Source organism: Pieris brassicae, chromosome 5 (assembly GCF_905147105.1).
Source record: "Pieris brassicae chromosome 5, ilPieBrab1.1, whole genome shotgun sequence".
Lineage (NCBI taxonomy): Eukaryota > Metazoa > Arthropoda > Insecta > Lepidoptera > Pieridae > Pieris > Pieris brassicae.
In genome coordinates, this window is record NC_059669.1 from 9823470 (window position 1) to 9844728 (window position 21259).

General features: G+C 33.3%; 1 protein-coding gene across 3 annotated transcripts; it reads left to right on the forward strand.

Annotated features, from left to right (window-relative positions):
- The first annotated feature begins 348 nt into the window (after positions 1-348).
- Positions 349-13338, forward strand: LOC123710441. 3 transcript variants are annotated; one of them, XM_045662314.1, is made up of 5 exons: positions 349-572; positions 7383-7960; positions 9160-9307; positions 10666-10706; positions 13137-13203. In XM_045662314.1, exons 1-4 carry the CDS (start codon positions 371-373, stop codon positions 10674-10676), a joined length of 939 nt encoding a protein of 312 aa, XP_045518270.1. In that variant the 5' UTR covers positions 349-370; the 3' UTR covers positions 10677-10706; positions 13137-13203. The 3 variants fall into 3 exon arrangements, with proteins under 3 accessions (XP_045518270.1, XP_045518268.1, XP_045518269.1); XM_045662312.1 differs by lacking the exon at positions 10666-10706 and having other exon boundaries at positions 13137-13338; XM_045662313.1 differs by lacking the exons at positions 10666-10706; positions 13137-13203 and adding an exon at positions 12794-13091.
- Positions 13339-21259: the final 7921 nt, after the last annotated feature.

Here is a 21259-nt window from a genome sequence, read left to right on the forward strand (position 1 = left end):
AGTATGAAATCTAGTTATAAAAGGAATTGAATTTTTCATTAAATTATATAAATAATAAATATTACATGTTTTATATAATAATAAATAATAATAATAAAAAAATATTGCTAAGAGTAATGCTGCAGGCATTTCTTTTTAGTATTTTTCTATTAACCTACATTTATGACAGAGTTCTGAAAAATTATATCTGCGAAAATTATATTCTGAAGCTATATTATTCGAATTGTAATTCGTTATTTCGCGTATAACTTAATATATTATTCATAAATACAAATTATTTAAATTTTACACAGAGATGAAAACATCTTATAATTTAAGATTGCATTCAAACATAAATTGTAAATGCCATTCAAGCAGAAAATTCAATTCCATGTATCGTTTTATTCTATTTCTATCCACATCACTTGCAAGCTATGATTCTGAGAAAATATTGTTTTGCAGAAACCTAGAGTGCTTATATACAGGTAAACGGGTCTGTGGGGTAAGGGAGGAAGGTGATGGTTTCCGATTAAAGATCTTTGAAGACGAGTGCCGCTTACTACGTTATGGATGTAATGTTACCGAGGACCAAGGTAGGATACTAAAATCATATATTTAATAAGTATCTTATTGTAAGAATCATAGTGTACAAGCAAAAAATTACGACCTTATTGCTGTTATGATATGTCACATGGAACCTGAACAAACACCAATGCAATAATATATTTCTTTATAAGTAATCATAACCATCAAATATACAGTACTAACAATTTTCTTAACCAACATTGTAATAATAAGAATTAATAAAAAGAAAATTAAAACAAATTCAAAATTTTTGGTCCCTGTGGTAGTGTACCTTTAACGCTGGCAGCATTTCCTCGCTGTATTGCGATACTTATTCGTTGAGCGAGGAAAGCACCAGGTCATCAGTACTAACTACCAGGCGTTAACTTAAATCTTTTATTCGCGCCTGTGCACTTGAACCCCACGGCCCAAGCATCTTTACTCCAAAGGGAACAAAATCGAAGTGTGAGACTCTTTTCTTTGAGACATTTATTATTTTCATCCAGCTCTGCGGCCGCCCCAACAATAAGTTAATTAGCACATTAGTTAGTCATATTTTTTATATTGATAATTGTTAAATGCCGATTTTATTACTATTTCGGTTTAACCATTTAATTTTTCAACTAACCTTTCATATTTCTCGGGTTCGATTGTAGAGAATATAATATTTTCCGTCGCTGACCATAACTGCACTCGAAATGTGAAAGCATTGACTTGGAAAGTCTAACTAACAGTTTCTCCCAACTCAGATTAGAGACCTCAGTCTGTATACTTGTTTTCCTCGTTTTCGAAGCATTTTTATCACATTTATTTTTATAACCATCGGTCCGAAGAAGATGATAACTATTAAATTTAAGCGTAAAATTGCTTTCTTATCCAAAAGCACTAAAAAACAAGTAACTATGTGGAACCAGCTGGCCACTGAAGTATTTCCGAACCAATTCAACTTAGGGTCCTTCAATAAAAGAGCGTACCAGCGTCTTGAAAAGCCGGCAACGCACTTGCGAGCCTTCAGCCTAATACACAAAAAAGGTTTCAAAAAATTTCATAACCTTAATGGCTGGAAGTCTTCCACGGTCCGTTTCACAAGGCACTTTCTTTTGCGAACTAGTGAACTGTGGCATCGACTCCCGGTGGGGGTCTTCCCTGAAAGATGCGACCTCAAACTATTCGAAGCTACAGTGTACTCCTCCCACAAGGCCGGCAACGCACCTACAAAAAATGGGTGTCCATGGGCTGCGATGACATCCCTTTTTGGGTGTATCGTAAGCTCGTTTGCCCGTCTATTAGATATAAATAAATATTTAATAATGTTTTAATTAAATAATCGTTCTCAAATATACTAATTCAATTCGGTATTCCAGACATACTTTAACATAACACAAACGTTAATCCCATTGAGGCAGATCACACATAGACCCAAGCTCCGACTAATTAGTAACACTAGGTAAATAAACTCTTTAACTTCCTGTTTCCGGTGGTAACATACGGCATACTCATGTCTCATAGCTAACTAGAACCGCTTTGAAGACTGAATCGCTATAGTGCACATACTACGAGTAATACTTAATTATACAAATGTTTAATCTGTATTATGTTCAAAAATATATTGTTTATATAACACGCAGTCTGTAACGGACGGGTACTGCCTTTTTAATATTCAGGATATAAATATAGCTTATGTTAGTCGGGGGATATAAATTTTTTAATCAGTCCAGAACTTTTCAGTATTTTCGTTATAAGCGTACAAAAATATGAATGTTTTCTCCATAAAGGGTTCGCATTTATAACGGGTTATCAACTTATTATCAACAAATTTTGTAAACTTTAAGCTGGAGTTAGAGTTTTAGCATAGAACTTTGTCTTCGCTGAAATCCTTCAGAAACTTTAACTTTAAAGCATAACTCGCTAATTATTTTTAAATATGTTGAAAAAAGTAATAATTTTACCAAAAAGCTGCTCGTATGGTTTTATAGTGTCGTTAAAGTAGACAGGAACTTTTGCGTACTTATACAATTATTATATGTAAAATATACGAAAACGCCTTTATATTTAATATACAACGTATATAAATCTTGTTAAATAAACGTAGACACTCAGACTAATTAGGGTGGCATAAACGAGCATAACAATGTTGAAGATTTCAGAGGAACAAAAGCTTTTATCGGATAATGTTATCGAGATAAGTAAGTAGCTTTGAAGCAACAAGTATTTATAAGTATTTATTGAGAACGTGTTGTCTATATCAATAATTTGTATTTTGATTTATATTCACAAATATTTAATATTTAAAAACCACTGGTGGCCTCAGAGTTTCGTATACATCTCGTGATTGATTTTTCTGATTAGGTAGCCCTAGCGTCTGAGATATCATCGATTTTTGGTCTAACTCACAATAATTTTCTTCACCGTATAATAGAGTGTTAAATGCCATTGAAAAATAAACAAATAATCAATTTACTAGTCCTGTTATTTTGTTACTAGTATGTACTTAAAAAGCTTCGTGAAGCTTAACGTGGCGTAAAACTTGGTCCGTTTATAAATAAGATAGTTTCGGATTTATCGGATTTATCGGAACGCTGTTCACTTGCCTGAAAATTATGAATGTAACAGAAATAGAAATACGCCACAAGCAACCTGAATATCTAATATAATATTAATTTACGCCGTATTAAGTCTGCCCACGGCTTCTAGACTTTTATCATGGAATACTTTATAATAAAAGGATTTTCACGTGTGTAGGAGTTTTGAAATCTTTTCAGAAAATGATAGACACATTACGTCATGTGATCATTATAACGCTTCTTGCACTTTTCGATGCTCTAACTAATCTAATAAATACGAAAGGAAAATCTCTGAACCGTTGCATGCTCTCAGTAAAATATTAAATTTTAATTGAACAAACTTCGTGGGAGTCTAGACTAGTTCATAGTATGATTTGACAAATCCGATTCATTATTGACACACGAAAGTCGTCTTTAGCACTATTTACTTTGAACATTACCCTCAGAGTCAATCAATAAGAAAAAACTATCTTCAATTGTTTCTTCAGATATCAAGAACTTGTGAGATAAATATTAAAATTATTTTGGTGTCGTACATTTATCAACGAATTATTATAACACTACGGAGGTAAGATAGGTAACTGCGGGCACAGCTCGTTGCGGAACAGTTAGATATACACTGTAAACTCTTTATAACGAATTTCAAGGGACCGAGCGTATTTTTTTGCATGCTATCTTCATGAAACAAATAGAATTTTTTAATTTGTTTTATGAATAGGCGGCAAGTGCCTGTTAAACAGTTGGTATAATGGTTCAAAATCGTCCACCAAATCGCTTAAAAAAATCGGTTCTTTGAATTTCCAAATGTTAGCAACAGTAGATGGACTGGGGCCTAAACGTTTCCCAATAAACCTAGGCTGGTCAATCGCTCCACGCCACTGCTACTTCACGACAACGCTAGACCACACACTGAACAACAGACGGCTACAAATTAGAAGAGCTTCAATTGGAATGTCTAAGACATTCTCCGTACTCCCCGGACCTTGCTTCAAGAGATTACCATTTTTTTTCGAAAATTGGACAACTTCTTGCAAGGGAAAAAATTTAACTCTGATGGGGCAGTCCAAATCGCCTTCACAGATTTTATTGATTCCCGTCCGACTGTTTTTTTTAGTAAAGGATCAATGAACTACCTATGAGATGGCAAAAGTGCATAGAAAACAATGGTTCATACTTTGATTAATTAAATATATTACATTTAAAAATATTCGACGTTTTGTTCCTCCCATACAAAACGCCAATTTCATATGTAAGGACCTAATATATTTATACCGGCAACGCACTCACGAGCTTTCTTAGCTTAAGTGTCCGTAGGTGATGTTACATAACATCCTTAAGAAATGTTGGCTTAGAAAGTCGGCTACGCACTCGCGAGCCCTCTGGCATTAAGAGTCCATATCACTAAACATCAGGTGAACCTCCTACCGCCCCTGTTCTAAATAAAAAAATGTCAGGATTATGTAACATAACATAACGATTCTCATCCCTGAGGTCGTAGGCTCGATGGACGGCTGTTCACCAATGGACTTTCTTTCTATGTGCGCATTTAACATTCGCTCAAACCAAAACCGGCTTGTCTTAGACCCAAAAAGGCGACGACGTGGAGGAGGAGGCTGATCACTTACTTGCGTATTAAATTCAAAAATGATCATGAAACGGTTACAGAAATCTGAGGCCCAAGCCTAAAAAGAAACGTTGTAAGGGCACTGGTTTATTTATTATAATAATTAGTAGCGCAAACCAAATGTTTTAACACTTACACTGGCAATAATTTTACACTTGTTGCCATTATACTACACTTATATTCTTTATACGTATGTGTTACTTAGATTTAAGAACCCATAAATAAGCCAAGTTAGTTATTTGTCGCAACCCCATTATGCCTAATGGTATGTTAGTTATTAGCTCATGTTTTAAACGATTAATCCCAGCTGCCCACCCAGCTTCAAACAACGAATTTCATTTATTTGAACATCCCTCCAAAAACCGCCACCGAACTCAGGTACGAAAGTTACAGCCCTATTAGTTTATGGTTTAAGCATCTGTAGTATTTAGTAAAGATACGATTACAGGTGTTAGTACATTATCTAAAGGAAATAAAGATATTATTAATAAAATCCTATATAGAGCCGGGCATAATATGGTGAGGGGGCCGATGGCTGGCCATGTGTCATGCTCGTGAACGGGTGCTACTTGTGGTGACTGGTCGTACTTGAATTCGTGTATACGGTGATGTTAGTTATTTCGACTATGTATTTGCGTGTGGTTCCCACGAGAATGTAAGTGCTCGCTCCTATTTCACCATGCCTCCTGCTGATGTTATGTGGAACATGGTGTAATGGTTCCAGCTCCTTACAAACGTTGTATAATACAAAAAAAATTGGCGATTTAAAAAGTGGCGGAGAGTTTATTGTCAGTTCTTCTCTTCCGTTCTACGCCCTTGATTTGAGAACTGGTAGTAAATGTAAAATTAGAAGCATTTAGTGTATATTTCTTTTTTTTGACGTTCATAAGTGTACATTGTGTTACCTATATGTATAAATGATTTTTGACTTCGACTTTGACTTTTGACTTTGACGCTCATCCCTGAGATCGTAGGTTCGATCCCCGGCTGTGCACCACTGGACTTTCTTTCTATGTGCGCATTTTACATTAGCTCGAACGGTGAGAGGTGAGAACATCGTTAGGAAACCGATGTGACTCAGACGCAAAAACGCGACGAGACGTCAGGCACAGAAGGCTGATCAGCTACTAGCTTATTCAATTTACAAATTATCGTAAAGCAGATACAGAACTGTGAGACCAAGAAATAAAAAGGCGCCATTGATTGATTTTATTTTATTGATAAAATATTATTTGGTATGCACGAATGTTATTTTCGTTCGCAAATGTAAATACTTTTTAAATATCCTTTGTTTTAATAACACAGCCTAAAATTGTCGTGTATTTTAATAAAAAAATTAATTGCATTTGCTTTCAATATCAGTTTTGATTTGGAGTTTATACAATCCCGTCGGAATCCTTTGGAAAGCTAAGGGCAGGCGACGGTAATAACCTATTTACTTTCAACTGAATGGTGTAAAGAGTTTTATGAAATTAAAGGCCTTTCATTATTATAAATGATACTGCTGGTAGCATAATTATTCTAGAGAATTTTGATCGTGCGTTTAAACCCTATACTGTTAACCAATACATTGAGACGTGCTGCAACGGTGACGGAAACCGTTGTATGGGAACCTAAGATCCAAAAAGTAATGACGTATGTTAATTATGATAACATGACTAGACACTATAAAGAAAAATATTAAGGCAACGAATACAGGAAATGGTTAGTCCATACTCCATGGGCATTTAGTACGTCTGTTTGATTTGTTTGTGTTTGTTTATTTTTTTATTAAATATACAATACTATATCTACAGTATGCAATAAGCTATCTTTTCTAAAATATATGACAATTTTAGTATTCGTAAAATAAACAACAAACAATACAATAAAAACATTACACTTTCAGTTTTAGATCTTACTAGTAAATTTTTGCTTATTGCAAAGCAAAATATACTATAAAAAACAGTGTATTGTATAGGCACTTCACAATGCTTTTTTGAAGTGAAACTTCCTTATCGGCGTTGGAAAAAAAATTACCGTCACATTTTTCGGTTAGGCGTTTTCTTATCCCTACCACGGTTGATTCGACGAAATTCATAACCATTAATAACAAAAATATATAATACCGCTAACAATTAATAATTTAGAATAATTTCTTAAATTGAGATACAATCTTTATTAAATTGAAATATAACCTTTATTTAATTGATATAAAAACTTTATTAAATTGAGATCTTTATAGCGTATTAAATACTAAAAACTTCATCTAATTTAACCAATTTCTGTAAAGTAACATATAGTAGATCATTTTTAGAAAAATAAGGTCATAAAGAAATTTTACTTCTTACGTGTGTACACTAGTACAAGCACACATTTTTTTAAATCTACCAGCTTGCTATCGAATATGTCACGCTCCGGATCAGTAGTGTTTATTCTGTTATATTCGCGTAGAATTCGAATGAGAGGTGCCTGAACTCCTGGGTTCAATATCGGAAAGTCGACGAAGGACGTCAATGTTGATGTTCTGTTTTTGACCATTTAACAATAATGAACGTAACACGGGGTGGAGATCTCTGATCTACGTTATCTATTAATATGATAATGGATCTTATATGATTGTTAATTAACAGTAAACTTTAAAAATATATTAAAATAATAATTTTTTACAGCATATGGAGTTATTAATATGGAATATTGTTCAAATCCATTACCAAATAACTCGCTGAACGAATTGCATATAAAACAATTAAATGACGACAATTTAAAATGTGATGTAAATTTAATATGCAATAATACAGAAATTTGCGCCATTGCGGAAGAAGGAGAAGGATACAGAGTAAAAAGATTTCCAAATAGATGCGAGCTGCATAAACACAACTGCAAAACAAATGAAAAATATACAGAGACCGAACCATTCATTTGTGAATCCGCACTTAGTATGGATAAACAAATTAGAGATATTAATAATAGAGAGATCCAAATTAATGATATAAAGAACTTAGTTATAATCAATGGTGGTATGTTAGGTACAGATAATGTCAATGAAAGTATAGATAGCTTCTTCGCTGCTACCCATGTATTTGATTTGCCAGTGAAAGAAATGGATCCGTATAATACAAGGAGACGTTTAATAAAGAACGCTGGTCCAGTGAAAATCTTCGTACCATTGATTGTGATACCGAAAGAGAAGAAAAATGATACTTCCCATCGCCCAACACTTTCTACGTGTTATCATACGTGTCCTACTGTAAGTACCTCAATAGGACATAATTATAAATGTGTATAACGCAGAATATTTACTATTTTTCACTCGACGTTTTAAACAGTTACAGTCAAAACCACATCGTTTGGCAGGTATTTTAAGATATTAAAATTTACATATTGTTTTATTAACACCATCATAATCACGAAGCTGTATTTTTTATAGAACAGGGGGCAAACGGGCAGAAGGCTCATCTGATGTTAAGTGATACCGCTACACCCATGGACAACTTCAATGACAGCGGCCTCGTGAGGGCGTTGCCAGTATTTTAAGAATTAGTAAGTTGAACGAAGCTAAGTTGAATTGGTTCTGTAGACAGTTGGTTCCACATAGTGGTAGTACGTGGCAGAAACTGCCTTAAAGAACTGTCAAAGGAACGGCGGACGTCGAGGTGCTACGGGTAGAATTTCGTTTTCTGCCTCGACGTCCGATAATGAAACTCAGCTGCAGGTCATCCAAACAACTCCTCTGAATACTCTCCGTCGTATGGTATTTTGGTGGTATTATAGTGTTATTTTCTGAGAAAAAATACTGACAAAATTTCTTTCCTCGGCCTCGGAACCATGAATTAGCGAATCACACACACACACGCATTAATAATTTCTAAGATTTTAGAATTTATTAATATATGTTTGGGTTTTGTTTTATTTTTAGTGTAAATAGGTAAAAAATGTTAACTTTGTTTTATGTAAATGTATGAATGTGAATCCATTTTGTGTATAATGTATATGTTTAGATAATACTGATGAACAAATAAATAAATAATTGTAGTTAAAAGAAACATAATTCTTTTTATATATCACGATTGAATCGTCCATTTCCTAATTACGGTAGCAAAAAGTATGTTCCTCGTTAAATTCCGAAGTAATCGTATTAAATTCTAATTATAGAAACGAGACTAGATACTCTCCTACGTTTAGATGCGACAATTCATACATCTATATTATAATATATGCTCTACTATAAGAACTTTTATTTACTAGCCAATACTAATATAGATACTCAGACCTTATTGTTATTCATAAAACGCTGGGATACGCACTTGCGAGCCTTCTGGCAATGTGAGTGTCCATGGGCAGCGGTATCACTAAACATCAGATAAGAAAAAAGAAGACCTACATAACAAAAAAATGGATTAATGATATGAATATAATATATATTAATCAGTACGATTGCTTTTCCAGAAATGTCCAGACACCTATGCTCCCGTGTGTGGTGTAGCCGGCATCATGGCGAGGGAACCAGCCCTGATGTTCAAAAACCACTGTTTCATGGATGTCGCGCAGTGCAAGATGTTTTGGGAGAACAAAAGTAGTACTTCACATAGCTCTTGTAAGTATTAGTAATATCAAATGCAAATCAGGTAATTATAGCAGGTCATGATGTGCAGTAGAAGGTGTTTACCTGCCATCATATAGATACTACGTGATATCTACCTAATCTACCCTAGATTACAAATGTATTTGAAGGATTTAAGCGCAAATATTTAACTTGAAGTTTTGATTAAAGTCGGCCAGAGCCACATCGTGTTGGCAGACACAAAGGCAATACTTGCGATAAAAACATTGAAAGACTCGATTTGGAACTGTAAAAGAAAATTTAATTTGATTCAGTGATTACTGTAGACAAAATATACTTTACGTTAATGTATTATAAATTGTTTAAATTTTAATTCTTGTTAATTAAATGCTTTCAAAGAAAAGCTGATTAGATTTTTAAAAGGTAAATGCTATTACTGGGGAGTTATATTGTCCTAAGTTTACAGGAATAGATCAATAAATAATATATAGGACGGATTTTACATCAGTGGAGTATTTGGTAACCCTTCTTAACAAAATTCATGCCGAATAAAGAATGTAATCATTATTAACCTTTAATTGACCAAGGCGTTAATTAAAAATATTACCTGCTGCCTATGATATCGTCGGTTAAAAGGCCAGCAACACAGCAATGTTTTAAATTTTCGCTTTGTTGTTATATAAAAATCGTGGCACTCTGCTGGTTAATCGATGCCGAAAAAATTATTTTTATGTAACTCATAGATAATGTAGTTTTTGAGTTTATCCCTTACAAACACAAGTGAATGAAGCCTTTATTTATAAGAAAAATAACAAATTCTACTTAGAAATAACAAATGACAGTTATTATATGTTTTGTGGTCAAGATGTTTTCTGATGTAGGTCTTACTTTTCACCATTTCTTTCAAAATTAAAGAAATTCAGATAAACATGTTGAAACCTCCGTATCTCTTAAAAAAACCTACATTTTTTTGTCTCAACAATTAGTTGCTAGAAGGCTCTATAAACAATATTTAGTTAACACAACACCATTTTGCACCTTTATAGCGGACTACTTACAAAAGAATAACATTATAATAAAATTCCATGGCGCGACAGCCCTATTTGGCTGGCCAATTAGGTGATCATCCTTCCGTACCTGCCAAATGTTGTCAATTTTTGGTTTTTGGATATGCCGACAATTAGTGTTAATTGCGCATACAGAAATTTAGTTCAACGTGTTCGTACTTCGTATACGCAGTTTAAGGGGGTCGCTGCGAGCCCCTAGGATAACACGACTGATGACATATATATTTATTTACACTACCTTTTACAAAAATACATATTAAAAAACAGGTTACATAAGTAATTATGCAACGGGTGGCCTTATCGCAGATAAGCAATTTGTTCCAGGCAACCCTTAATGGGACAATAAAAAAAAGAAATACCTACAGGTAAAGTATAGAAGTGCATAACTATAACAATAAATATCATGCAACACTAACTATAAGTATTTTACAAAATAAATCAATATATATATATAAGAAATAATAATATGTATAAACAAAAAAGTACTAGCTAATCCAAGGGTTAACTGTGTCACAATTAATATATATATATACGTAGCTAATTACGAGGCAGAAGAAAAATGATTTTTAAATAAATTTAAAGACTGAGCTCGTCTGATATAAATTGGTAAGGAATTCCATAGCAGGATACTTTGCACAGTGAAGGAGGAATTATAGAATTCAGTTTTATGAGTTAGGAGTTTCACGAATTAGTTACGGAACGCAAATCAAAACTACCGCCAGGTAGGAACATACAATTTTGCTTTAAGTAACTAGAAGCTTTAGGATTAAAAGGAACATTATAGAGAAGTTGTAAAATGTGCATCTTACGCTGTAATTGAATGGGAACCCACTTAAGCTTTCTTCGGAACTCCGAAATATGGTCAAATTTACGAAGTCCAAATATGAAACTGATGCAAACATTTTGTAAGCGCTCTAACTTATCAAGCTGCAACTCAGTTAAGTCAGGATAACACACATCAGCGTAATCAAGAATAGAAAAGAAGAGAATGAGAGAAGTAGAGATAGGCTAAAAATTAACGTAACCTATTTGTGAATAATAATATTTTAATAGAATAAGTGGTAATTAAGTCGAATTATAAAGCGTAGGCCGTTAAAGGTTCTGAAAAGGAAAATAAGTAACAAGACGTCAAAATCTTTCGCAAAGTTTCTTAGAAATCAATACTGTAAATGGATAGTGTGTAGGTGTAGGTGTAGGATCGGATCGCTTTGTAATATTAAGAGATGATTATTTACCTAATGACCAAAAGAAGACCTATTTGCGTATGTTTCATCTATATTTTTGGGAGACGGCCGAACTAGTTATACGGTAACGCAGGTCCTGGTAAAATGCAATGTGACCCCACTGAATCATGAAGGTGTATTTGATAGGTAGGTAGCAGCATCAAAAGGACAAAAAGAAAAGTTCCATCACAACTCTTTTTTGGCAACATGCAGTGGTGCAAACATATAGTAATGATCTTATATCTCAAAGCCGTATGATACAAAAATATATAAGGTATGCCCATGTATAAATTTATACGGACAAAACAATTATATTATTTATATTTTTTTTTAGATAAACGTAAACTAAAATCGAAATAAAAACGTGTTGTACACTGAAAACATATTATTTATTAAAATAAATGTTAAATATTAATGATAATTCGGTGATGTAGACTACTATTCCATTTTTATTGTTGAATTCATCAAACTTTCAACATAAATTACGTAAAATACGTTTGTAATAAACATGTCTGATTCCGTTGTTCTATCCGCCGATTGCATTTAATTAGTAGGTGATCTCATACATACCCTTTGTATATCTCCCATGCCATTACACGATACTGTGCCCGAAGGCAAAGCCATGTTGACACATCGTTCAATCCCAGCTCGCTGTAACATGTCAACGTCAAAGGTAGAATATCGGATATTAATTTGACACATCGATAACTATAGTATCTAACATCAAACGTTTCGAATACAAATATAATTGTTGTTACGCGATTATTAAATGGTTGTTTGTAACTGTTGTGTTTTAAGTATAGGTTTGGCATATACAGTTCTAATTTCGCTTTCAAAATGGTTGGGGGTAGAGAGAAGATTAATGGTTATGTGTAATAATCATTTTGATACACGTCTTGACCAAAACGTTAGGTGGAAATATCGTTGACAAGAATTATCCATATATAGATATGTAGTTTCTTCCAATAGCATTTGTATTATTACAAAATTAAATAGCTATATAATTTGCAAATATATTAAGACTATACCTAAATTAAGAAAACTGATATGTTTTATTGAAAAGTTATGAACGTTAAAAAGAAGTTAGATTAATTGTAAATTTACATTTACTGCCATTTCGCAAGTCAAGGGCGTAGAGCGGGTAAGAAGAACTGGTAAGAAACTTTCCGCCACTCTTTTTAATCGCCAAGTATTGAATTATTATATAGATATTAAGGAATCTGTTCTAGGCATCCCTATATTAAGGAGGACATATTGGTATCTGGAAAAGTACCCGAGTGTTTTTACACCTACAACAAACAAACATAGAAATGTTAACTTAATAAATGAACTTAATTACGGCAAGTAGAAAGATCTGTCCTACAGAAAAAAAATTACACGATTTTCAAAACTATTTTTTTACAAAACCCGACGGCCTGTAATAAAATTTACCTTAGCGTGCCAGCAGCATGCCTCATATAACGCTCGGCTGTCCTACCATTTATTTAACAATATAAGGATAATATCGACATTTATTAAGAATTTTATTGAATAGGAATATTAAAAATTATTGCAGAAAACATTTGTTTTTAGCCTACATCGAATCCTCCTTTCTATTCTGTATGGGAGATGAAATGAACGCCTTATACAGATTCTTACCAGCAATACGTACTCTCCAACGCATGGGTCGTCTGAAGAAGAAAGGGAAGTTTCGGTTGAAAATGAAAAACTTTAGATTTATAAGCGAATTTCGCTCCGGACGTCCTAATTTTATGGGTTAAATGTATTTATGATACGAAATTATATATATTATATTACTTAAACTTCATTTATTTTTAAACTTCCATGTAATCTGTTTTAATAACGTCGAAATCAAGTAATTAAATGGACAGTGTGGGTGACATCCAGTGTAATTGTTTCGGGATGGCAACTGGTAAATTAATCTAGTCGCTCGTCGAACTTATTAAAATCATACAAAGCAAAATGGATGTGATTTTCACGTGAATTTTCACGAAGCGGAAACTGGATAAAATACAAAGGACAGATTTCCTAGAAATCCGTTTACAAAGAGGAATATTGAATTAGTATTTGTTGGGAATTCATTGTGCTAGGGTTTTAATAAAGGCGAATTCGCTTTTTGAAATTCCTCAAATAACATAGTCTTCTAACTATAACTACTATCTATCAACAACTTTTAATTTTGTGGTCTTACAAACAAGCGTCATTAGTGAAACTAACACTAATCTGTAGATACAATACAGATGTCTAAGTATATATTTTGTCTAAGTTATAGTCTGTGGAGGGCGTGTAATGAAAGCGGTTATGGTTTTGCTAGCGTATCCCGAATAGGGCGATTGTTGGTGGCGCCTTGGTGTCTCAGGGAGTATGCACAGTAGCGTGTCCATAACTTCCTACCCTAAGAAAAACGGGTATAGTTAACAGCAGAGCCTTATTCGCTTCCCGACATGCAAGGCAGCGGTTGCGTCCTCTCCAGTCGCTTGTTAGTTTGTGAATTTTTTTTATATAATAGGAGGCAAACGGGCAGGAGGCTTCTATGTTAAGTGGTACCACCGCCCATGGACACACATTTCCAAAAGGCTCGCAAGTGCATTACCGGGCTTTCAAGCATTGCTATTTGATACTTGACACAGCAAGTATCCTTCACAGACCGGGCCATCCACTTTTAGAAATGTTTTTAGAAACTTTTAGAAATCTAGTACTTGCAGGTAAGGAATTCAACCTGAGTTACTGATGACTGAGTCAGGGGTTAGGCTAGTCCTATCTTTAGGTTGGAGGAAGCGCATAACTTTTTTCACAGAACCTAGGTTTAACATATGGTAATGACTCTTCGTGCTATTTGTTTAAACAAAATTTTCAAAAAAATGTTTTTGTTGAGATAAAAATATATTACTAATAAAATATTCATCAACAAAATATTTGTTTAGAAAACAAAATCGTAAATTAATTAAGGTGAACGGGGATCACTTGTATAGACGAAGACGTAAAAGTATTTTCAAATCCTCTTATAATTGGTGGGTTGGTGCTCAATCGATGTATAAGATTCTTTGAATTGCTAAAAATAGAAGTTATTACCTTCAATTATTCTTACAAATTAGAAACGAAATCCCAGAGTAGTGTCTGGCTATAAACGCAATATAATCAAACCCTATTGAACGGATTTTAGTATAGTTTCACAATAGATAGTGTGATATCAGAGAAAGGTTAGCGTGTATTCAATATGGTTTTATATAAATTGACGTTTTATGAAAGTTTTTATAGAAGAGGTTGCAGATAATTATACTTACATAATGCTAAAATACACAAGAACATGGAAGGTACGGTCGAATTCGTGTTAAATGTATATGACTGATATGAAATCTTATTTATTTTTATTTTATTTTACAATAGATTTGTAGGTTATAGGAATAATATAAGTTTAATCTCTGGGCATAATTTTCAGTTTCATTAACTTTTAAATGTATTTTCTTGAAAAATAAATGTTTCATAACCATCACAGACACACACAGTCATACTGGAAGGAAGGAACTATATAATATATTATGGAGCGAGTTTACTACACTAATAACAAAACGACTGTGCGCCAATACCACCGTCTTTTTTACGCGGATACATTCCGTCGGCATAACGCAATCTATCGCCGCAAGGTTGCTATATGCAATTTTAAAATTTGGCTATATTTCAAATTTCACTAATAATAGTGTCGAATAGTCTGTGAATATGATGTGTCATTCTTTCGCTTTAATTATTTAAATAACGTAAAACGTAAAACGAAATTTTCAAAGGTTTATGTACTTTACGATAAAGGCTTTAAGCAACTAAAACTGTACAGAAGGACTTAATAATAATAAATATATATTTCAAGAATACAAAATAGCAGAATCAGGAAATAGTAATGATCGTGAAACTGATACAATATTACTAGTCTGTGCAATTTACAATGTGCATGAAATCAAAGTTAGATAATTATACTAATAGAGGTCTGACGCTATGCGATCGAAGTTTGAGATGTGAATGGCGTCTGTAAAGGACAGGTACGACGCAGGGCTAACAAAGAAACTTTTTAACAATATTAAACCAAGACATAATATCTTCAATATCTCAGCCGCTTATCTGAAAATAAAATATTAATTATATTATCTAAAAATTATTTCAATAATATTTATCGATAAAATACAAATGTAACCGGAATTTTTCACTCTGTAAAGCACATGATACTTCGAATGTATCATTTAGTTAATTGACCGTAACGTTTTAATTAAATGCAATTCACATTATACAATTTATTTTAAAATAATTGTTGATTCTCTATCGCTCAATATAGCGGTCTGTAACGGATTCGCAGGACTTTTGCTTATAAATAAATTTGGACATAAATAATACATTGGGTCAGGGCAAATGTAGTATCCAACCTGTAAATTTATGTTTGAGATCAATCTAGAAGTTTTTAAGTTTATTCATTAAAAACAAACAAAGGAATTCGAAAGTTTGGAGGTTATAATCTACTAGCAATGCCCGCCTCCGCCCTCACTCGCGTAGTTACCCATCTCGTGTGAAAACATTACAAGCAAACATACATAAGAAAACAGATTTTTTTCTCTTTAAAATATTAGTATAGATAAGGTTATTGGCAAGTCCAGTCAGGAAGTGGTAGGGATATACCCCATAGCCTTTTGAGTTATCATGTTTTATAGCTTTTTTCAAAAATATTTAATAGAATGCAACGTCAAAAATGTATATTAAAAAAGCACATATTTAAATGTTTTGTTTCTGATTTATAAAAACGACGAAACACTGGCTATTTACCAACAGTAGCAGTTATATAATAAAGGGCGCCGACTTTACACTTTAAGCACAGCCCGCGGGGCTAGGGGGATGACGAGTGCAGCTCTGGCGCACACGGCGCGTACGCAAGAGGTGTACTTTTGCAATGAGAATTCGTTGAGTGAAGCACAACGCAAGTTTTGTAATCGCTTTGAAATCCGCCGTTTAAGTGACGCCCTTAGCATTCAGTTAATTTACTCGTAGTTAGAAAAGTTCAGAGCGACAGAATCTCTACTGAACCATTCGATTCGATCGCGAAGAAGATCTGTTCGATCGATTGAAGCCATCGGCTACGTCGCCACTGAGGTCGGAGAATCCATGATGATCGGTTAGAAAACATGTAGCCTCATTGAGCCTCCACTGTTCAATCTTTAACGAATTTTGGCCTTAGACTTAAGATCCTTAAAAGATCCGAATAGTCCAAAAAAATCATACCGGAAGACTACAACCATCGAAAAATTTACTGTCCAAAGATGTTAGAGATTTTTTCACAGGAAAATAGGATGGACAATGTTTACTTCAGTGACGAGTCACACTTTCACCTCGAAAGGTACGTCCAACATAAAATGTGCGTGCGTGTGGTTATAAAGCAATCCAAAACAAAAACGTCAGAAAGCATTACACAGCCCTAAACTGCATGGTGTGCAAAATCGATGAAGAAAATCTTCGGCACACTTTTCTTCGAGAATGACCGAGGTGTAACGGTTACAGTGAGGAGCGAGCAGTATATTGACATGATTTATATTTTTTTTTGAACCGCAACTGCAAAAAGAGGATATTGATATATATTGTATATGGTTTCAGCAAAATAGGACCACATCCAAAACAGCTAGGAGCATGGACATACTAAAAGCGTCGTTCCCGGGATAAATCATAAGCCGCTTAGGGTTATCTCAAAGCAAGAATTTATTATACTCTTACGAATTAAGAGCAGTTAAAGTAACTAAAACAACGACAGAAGTGAGAGCCATATCAGTTGACGTCCTGCGGCGTGTCTCTGCAAATTTGGTAGTCCGCTTTGAACGGAACGGAACGTAAGACATCTTGACGGTGTAAAATTTCGTACATAATCGATATTATTTCAATACTTTTTGGGATGTATTAATAAATGCCTTACAAACAAAAATAAAATTGTTGACTTGCTTGACTAAGCTCTTCAACAATTCATAACTAAGAACTAATTTCAAAGAAACTGAGAAAAAAGGGCTTACAAAGGAAGCAGGTGGAAGTTCGTATTCGAACTAAACTTACCTTAAGTTCTCTCTAGTTTACAACGTCTCGCCTGTGTCATCCGCGGAAGAACTCAAAACAAGAATTATTAACGGAGCAAATGCGATGCGGAATACTTTGAATTGTTTTTAAACATTTGGTGTTGTTTTTAATTAATTTTATAGAAATTTTTACTATCAATTTTTTAATAGGAACTATTTTTAATAGCCATATTAGTACTGTAATAATCTGTATATGGCAACACAATGATTGGTTAGTCTGTATTAATATCATACAGATATTCATAAAATCAAACAACGTATATACTCTATGTAAAGTAAATATCTCGACTCTACGAGTCACTGACAATATTTACAAAAACTTTTCAAAGCAATATTGTAACTTTCTAAAATTCATTTTGCAAAATTTAATATGCTTTTTACACAAGCGTACATGTCTCATTATTGTTACTAGGTGTAGCCTTTGCTAGGCGGCTATGAAACATGCGAATATTAAATAATTGCTAATTGCCTAAACATTAGATACCAAATTCTACTTTCTACATATTAAATCAATGAATTCTATATAATTTCAGGCAACCTTGATGAAACATAGAAAAATGTTTTGAAAATTGAGATTTCGAAAATTGTATTCTAGTTTTGTAGGAAAAACGTCACTAAAAATAGAAAAAAGGTATTTAGTACATTGAAAGTTTTATTATAAAGTCGGTTTTTTTTTGTGACGGTGTGCGCGTGCATCGTAAAATTTGCTCTGATCATTTTTCCAAAAGAATTATAACTTCAAAAAATTCTAAACCGCTCGCTCCGTAGCGTTGTCGGGGTTTTGCCGCGTTGAACTGGACCAGCTTATGATATTTCATTTCATAATTGAGATATCAGCTACCCTTTCCTGTAAATTCACCCCACGCTTTGTGCCTTTATAAAGTGAGTTTCAATTTACTCTCGCGAATGCAATATTTGAACTCAAATGCACCTCAAATGAGGATAAAACTGTTTGTTACGCGTAAGGGACGCTTACACAAAAAAGCATGTCTATTTGTTAAAAATTTCTACATACATTCTTCTTTATCCGATATTTCTTTTTTGTTGTTTTTACCAGCCAGTTACATAACTTCCGTTGCGATTCCGATTTCAATATCGAGTATATGTACCGCGTATTTTCAAACGACATCCACTTATATTCGAAGAATTATATAGACACTGTTGATAAGGTCCATTGTTACTGTGATTGACACTCGGCCATTAACTAATTAGTAAGTCAATCATTAAAGCTGGTATTAGGTTACACCGAGTATGTAACGCCAACGTGAAACACGTCAAATATGATATCAAGGCGCATAGACAGTAGGGACGCTGTAAAGAACTTATTAAACTTAGTAGGATTCCAAATCCGTTTTATTAAAAATCATTCGTTTTCCAATCTCCTTTTATTTGTCATAAGTACGCCTGTATCCTATTTAGAGTGCCGCATTTCATTCATTGCTAACATTTTACTCACCCAAAAGAAATATTTATTTACACTCAAGTTAATTTAACAATTTACAAGTAAAAGAGCGTTTAGAAATAAAATCATTGTTATCTACGTTATTGTAAACATACCTATTGCCAATAATTATAAGAAACCGTACCTAAACTAAACTCCTAATTGAGTGAAACAATGAGTGATATGTAAAGGAGTCTATAGTTTTATATTCACATTTGACGATTTTCTTTATAGTCGAGCGTACGCAAATATCTAATTACAACAATTATTAAGCTATACTATGTTTGAGCCACGACTTAATTACTTGACTGGATTTTAGCTGAAGCTGACGAGACCACCATCGGGCATAATCTAAATGGACCCCGCTCGCCACACCCGCGAGCGTAAAGAATAATTGACTTATCATGTCGGCTAATTGGATGTGAAATTCGAATTTCAACTTAGCTTTTTTTCTGACCGGGTTTAGGTTGCCAGTGACGTGAGTGTAGCAGTGTAATTAATGGGGAACCTATATGTAATTGTTAAAGAGTCTGTTACACTATGGATTGAATCATGACGGATGACATTAGATTGGAAGATATGGAATATTGAATTTGTATGCTATTCTACTCTCCTAGATAATATACAGTATATTTAGCACATTTCCTTATTAATTTCTGTATCGTAAACTTACTGTAATTATAATGAAAAAAAACACGATCACAAACATTCACGTTTCAATGTTTACAATTGTTTCTTTAAAAATCAGTTAGTACCATTTGTTATGTAAAACATCGAGGTAATAGAAAAATAGATTTTTTTTGTTTTAATATATGATATTCTTAAGTTTTTAAGCGAATAATGTTGTATCTAATAAAAAATACCTTCCCTTTAGAAAATGACTTAGCTTCCTGTTAATACCGGCCATAATTAAATTTCTTTGTGCAATATTCTAGCAAAAGTGTGTAGAGTAGTGATCTTTTATAAAACCTTAATATTCTTTTCTAAAACTATATTTCATCTGCATCTCTATATTACGAGTCTTTTTAATGGAATTATTGGGCAAGTATTAAAATTCCAACTCCCTTTAAAATAATGTTAATAAAACTTAAAAGAAGCACTATTTGGAGGTCTACCGGAGGATTACAGGTATTCATATAATTGTATATAAAATTCGAAAGACCAATAGAATTTTCTTTAGAACAAAGGAAATGCTCATATGCCGTGAGAAGCCCTGCTGAACGTACATCCAAAAATGGGCGACGTATGTCTGACATCTGATCTACTGACCTATTAAGAAATTATTATATTTAAGACAAGTATAAAGAGATAGAATTATTAATTGGGAAAGCTAATACTTTATAAATTTCTGTATCAAGTTTACTTTACATAATAGTACCTAAATAATTTACAACCCTAACTAGGTTAACACATACCCCTATGCATATATCTGGAAGAACGCGGTAACCATTTTGGTTAGTGAATGGTATTTGTACGGTTTTCATTAATAAAAACGAAATATTTTTGAATAGGTCGAAAATTAATTTGAAGGACACAAAACCCACGCAGGCCCAATCTATATCAGTGAACACAACGTGGAATCAAATCAATTCTAATTAAAAGAATATCCCCTCAGTCTATACATCACAAAAAATTTACATCGTATAGTACAGTACGCAATATTGATTTAGTATACACTCGCCGTATTCCGTGTTTCATATGTTTACACAACTACCACATATCTAGTTTATTTGTTTCGTTACTTTAGTATTAGCCGAGTACATCAAACATCAAACTTTGTATTTAAGCCCTGTACCAACAAGCCGTAATAATAATGTTTTGCTATCATAGTATTAATCTTTTTTCATATTAAATGCATATGAAAATTAATTAACAAATCAACTGCTAACGTCTTTGATAAATTATGCATAAATTGGTTTTGGTAGAACTATAAGCTCGTTCCACGTTTGGACAAATTTTTGCATCCCACTTCTGAAAATTTATTAATTGGTAAGTTTTATTGTGATAATTAAATCGGTCTTTTATAATATTGCTATATATCTATCTATATTATATATAAGTAAGTAAGTTAAGTAAGTCCCCCTGATCTTTGAAGTATATATATACTTCTGGGACTACTTTTAATCGACAATTTTACAGGTATTTATTATTAGATAAATTTT

Excerpts from the sequence above, each read along its gene's own strand:
- LOC123710441 (XM_045662312.1), top strand. The coding sequence starts at position 371 with ATGTATCGTTTTATTCTATTTCTATCCACATCACTTGCAAGCTATGAT. Across the intron at positions 573-7,382 it reads TAATGTTACCGAGGACCAAG|CATATGGAGTTATTAATATG; the intron begins GTAGGATACTAA and ends AATTTTTTACAG. Across the intron at positions 9,308-13,136 it reads TAGTACTTCACATAGCTCTT|CCTACATCGAATCCTCCTTT; the intron begins GTAAGTATTAGT and ends ATTTGTTTTTAG.